Genomic DNA, 4523 nt, shown 5'->3' on the forward strand with positions numbered 1-4523 from the left:
CAAATAGTGGTTCAAAAAATGAATTATATAGGGGGAAATTGCTTGCAAAAATGTGTACATAACTCAAAACTGCATACAAAGCAGTGTTTATTAACAGAAATTTGCACTAAAATGTAATGAATTTTCATGAGCATTTTTTAAAAAAAGATCACAAAATGCTCCTAACTGGAGCTGACGAAGCTCACTTTAAATCAATGTCAATATACCCTTTCATAACACTGACAACTATTTGAAACTTTAACCTTCCCAGTTCTTGGAAGTTCAAATAAAGTTCTTGGAAGTTCAAATAAAGGAGAATTGCAATCCTTCCTTCCTCCTTCCCTCCCTCCCATTGTATGTATGGCAGCCAATGAATGTAACTTTGATTTTGATGTCCTGTACATTCATCTCCCTCAAAGGTCAACCAGAAGATGGGACTCTTCACCTACTTCAGTCTTTGCCTTCTTGGAATCCTAATTTCCAGTCCTTTCCAGGAAGGTGAGCAATTTTATAAAAATGTGAGGCTTACCCAGAAGTCGTCGTTGGGTTGAGCTGCCATTAAAGTGCATGTTATATTTTCAAAGGATATTAGAACAGAGCAGAAGGATGCTTTAAATTAGGCCATAATTTATTGATTTTAAAGTTATCTATCCTTTCTCAATGGAGTCATATTTCAGAACCCAGATGCGAAGTGGTGAATCCATTCACCTCTAAGGGATATTTTAGTACACATTATTTTCATGCAGAAAGGTCCCAGGTGAAATTCCTGGCAGATCCCATTAAAACGACAGGATAACAAAGGATGAGAAAGACATAAGAACATAAGAAGAGGCTGCTGGATCAAGCCAAAAGCCTACCTGTTCCTGTTCTCATGATGACCACCTTGTGGGAAACCTACAAAAAGTACCCTAGCACTCTCCCCTCCTGCTAGTGTTCAAAAGCATTACTGCCTCCCATTGTGTAGGCAGAGCATAGCCATCCTGGCTAGTAGCCATTGATAGCCTCTCCTCCATGAAACAAAAGAGAGATGCTACCAACGTAACTTAGGGGCAGCAGCCTGAGTCTAGGGCTGGTGGGATCTGGAGTCTAAGGTCCCCCATCCCTGGGGTAGCCAATACTGGTCTGCAATAGATACCAATGGCCTAACCCATTATAAGGCAGATTTCTATGTACAGTTATTTGTGCCCTCTCCAGCAAACCCAGGAGGCATCCCTCCTTGTCCCAAAATGCCACCTGTGTGTTTCTTTAAATGTTAAGAAGTCTGTTTTGTTCATGAATAGACCTCCTCCTGGCTAGGGATGCCAGCTTCCTGTTTAGAAAGGAAGGCAGAGCTGAGCAGACATAGCCACACATAATCGCCCTATTCTGCGTAATAGGATAGGGCAGAAATGTTGTTGTTGTTGTTTTTTATATGAGTAAATAAATAACATGTACGCTGTAGACCAGGCACCCCCAAACTGAAGCCCCTCCAGATGTTTTGGCCTACAACTCCCATGATCCCTAGCTAACAGGACCAGTGGTCAGGGATTATGGGAATTGTAGTCCAAAACATCTGGAGGGCCGAAGTTTTGGGATGCCTGCTGTAGACAGAAGTGGGATTTCAGAGAGCACATTAAAGGCATGTCTTCTCACTGCTTTGCCTTCTTGGGGCATCTCTTCCCCCCCCATCCTTTCTCCATACAGCTGAGGCTGACACCTGTGCCAGGGAGTGGCTGCAAAACCAGGGAAACTGCTATGCGTATTTTGATAATAAATTGAGCTGGCAAGAGGCTGAGGTAAGAAGGGATTCTTGCTGTCAATGTGGGGATGCTATAGTGCAGGGGTGGTGAAACGCAGGCCAGGAGACTAAATCTAGCCCATTTGATCAGGCTCTCAAGGATCTCTCTAGGCCACACCTCCTCCCCACTCACACACCCTCTTCCCTGAGTGTTTTGCTGGACTAGACTGTGTCCTTGAACTCCAAGGATGCTTCTTGGATAGGGGATAGAAGGGCGAGTGGAAACTAGCCTTCGGTACAAAGGCATCATTTACATTCATTATGCTGCCCACTTTTGCCTGTGATCCTGCTCACCATTAGCAAGAGGTTGCCCAGTGGCGGAGGAAGGGGGGCGGGGTGCCCAGCGCCAGGTGCCACCTCTGAGGGGGGTGACAAGAAGGCACCCCACAGGGGACTCACCCTGCCACAGCCACATGCAGAGGATCCTCTGCTCGCGGCTGCACCCTCTGCCACCATCCGTACGGCAACCGCGAGCAGAGGATCCCACCGCCGTACGTACAGCGCACGTGCATGTGCTGTACATACGGTGCACGCTCATGCGCTGGGGGATTTGCCTCGACCTGCCACACCGGGTGCCTGTTCTCCTTCCTTCATCCCTGGGTTGCTGAGAAGGGAATGGGGTCCTCAGGCTGAAAGGGATTTCCTACCTTATTATGGGTTTCTCATCAGATTTCCATAAGTAAGGTTATCAATGTTAGTTGCCTTGAGGCAGCATCTAGCCAGCATCTCAGTCTCCACAGTTGTTCATGTTCTGGTGATGTGTCTCCTTGGGCACCTAGAAGGCTAGGTGACAGTCAGAAGGGACAGCACCAACCGTGATGGTTGGATATGACAATTGGGGACAAAACGTCTCTGCTTCTTCTCCGTCCTCAGATTGAGTGCCAGAGCTATGGCCGTGGGGCCCACCTCGCCTCTGTCCTCACCAAAGCAGAGACTCTCTTGGTGGCCGAGCACATCTCCACTTACCAGCAAGAAATAAGCGACGTCTGGATTGGGCTCCACGATGTCCGCCAGGTGAGCTTCTCTCATGTGCTTCATTCCAGGCTATCATTAATACTAAGTGGTGACTCTATAGCAATTCCATCCCATCCTTATCCCAATTATCTCCCAGACAGAATAATACACACACCACTTTGTTATTTTCCATGAGAGTCCTTCTCTTCTTCTCTATCATGGCTGGCATTAGCTCCCCACAGGCCAGCCCCTCCAAATCATTTGATTTCTCACACTTCCTTTATCTCATGATCTGTTCTGTCTCCTTCCTGCAGCCCAAAAAATACAATAGGGCTCCATTTCTGGTTATCATAACTGAGCAGTGGCTCCTTAGCAATACCGTTCCACTCTTACCTCAACCATCTATCAAATTTAATCCCACTTGATGTTTCTCCATTATTTTCTATGGGTGTCCTCCTCTACTGTCTGCGTCACAGCTGGTAACAGCTCCCCATTGGACAACCTTCCCAGTTCATCTTGCACTGGTGCCATTCCAATGGTATCTTCCTCTTTCTGGGCCCATCATTCCCTTCATTGCATGATCTGTTCTGTCTCGTTTCTGCAGACCAGGAGATGGAGGTGGGCTGATGAATCCACCTACAACTATAAGGCCTGGATGAAACACCAGCCAGACAACTACCGCAATGCTGAACACTGTGTGGAGCTGAGACGAACCACAGGTAAGCAAACCATTTGCACCTTTTCCTGATGGAGAGTACCTCCTTTTGTCTTGTCCCCAATCTTCCAACATCCAGCTGCATTGGGCGGCCCAGGTGTTAAAGGCCTTAACATTTTGAGTCCTCCTTTAATGAAGTTGGATGTTGGAAGATCGAAGGCAGACAAAAGGAGGTCCTCTTCACAGAAAACATGGTTAAACTTGTTGTTGGGGAAAGATGCTATAGCACTAAGGTCCTGCTTTCAGGCTTCCCACTGTGAGAAGAATGCTGGACCAGATGGGCCTTTGGCCTGATTCAGCAGGGATCGGATCTTCTTGACTTTAGCTGACTCTCCATCACTTCACAAGTTTCCCATGGTTGTATCCGACACTAAATCATACTCTAAATAGGCTTAAACTATTCATCACTTAAGCCTACTGATTTCAACAGGTCTACTTTGCACAGGCATAGGCAAACTCAGCCCTCCAGATGTTTTGGGACTACAACTCCCATCATCCCTAGCTAACAGGACCAGTAGTCAGGGATGATGGGAGTGGTAGTCCCAAAACATATGGAGGGCCGAGTTTGCCTATGCCTGACTTTGCATATAACTCGGTCAGATACTACCTGGTATTTTTGTTAGCCGGGTTTTCACAAATCAGTTCTGTAGACCAGACAAGCAATGATCCACTTACATCATTTCTCAATATACCATGAGCCAGAAGACTCAGGCTAATCCACATGATTTAGTTGCATGTGATTATCATAATTTGTCATTCTTTCCCTAGAAATGGTAGTTGCAAACCAAATTCCAGGCTATGTATTCCTCCCCCCTACACACACCAAAAAAAATTGACAACATCCTCCAGACCACACTCACTGGAGCAAGAAGTAGTAATTTTTTGTTATGTCTTTTTGCATTCTAGGTTTTAAGGAGTGGAATGATGCTCAGTGCAAGAAACTCAATGCCTACATCTGCAAACATGAACTGTAAAGAAGACTGTGGTTCCCAAACTGTACTTATTTGGATGCTAGCTTGGTAGATTTATCTCTGATCGCATTAATTCCTCTCCCATCCCTCAGCGTGAAAGACCATCTCCCCCATTCATCCCATCTCT

General features: G+C 46.1%; 1 protein-coding gene across 1 annotated transcript; it reads left to right on the forward strand.

The window, feature by feature from the left end:
• The first annotated feature begins 410 nt into the window (after nt 1-410).
• Nucleotides 411-4399, forward strand: LOC118095281 (C-type lectin BpLec-like). Its single transcript, XM_035136390.2, has 5 exons — nt 411-477; nt 1663-1754; nt 2630-2770; nt 3315-3429; nt 4332-4399. The coding sequence occupies exons 1-5, from the start codon at nt 411-413 to the stop codon at nt 4397-4399; spliced, it is 483 nt and encodes a 160-aa protein (XP_034992281.1).
• Nucleotides 4400-4523: the final 124 nt, after the last annotated feature.

The sequence above is a fragment of the Zootoca vivipara genome, chromosome 13 (assembly GCF_963506605.1).
Source record: "Zootoca vivipara chromosome 13, rZooViv1.1, whole genome shotgun sequence".
Classification (NCBI taxonomy): domain Eukaryota; kingdom Metazoa; phylum Chordata; class Lepidosauria; order Squamata; family Lacertidae; genus Zootoca; species Zootoca vivipara.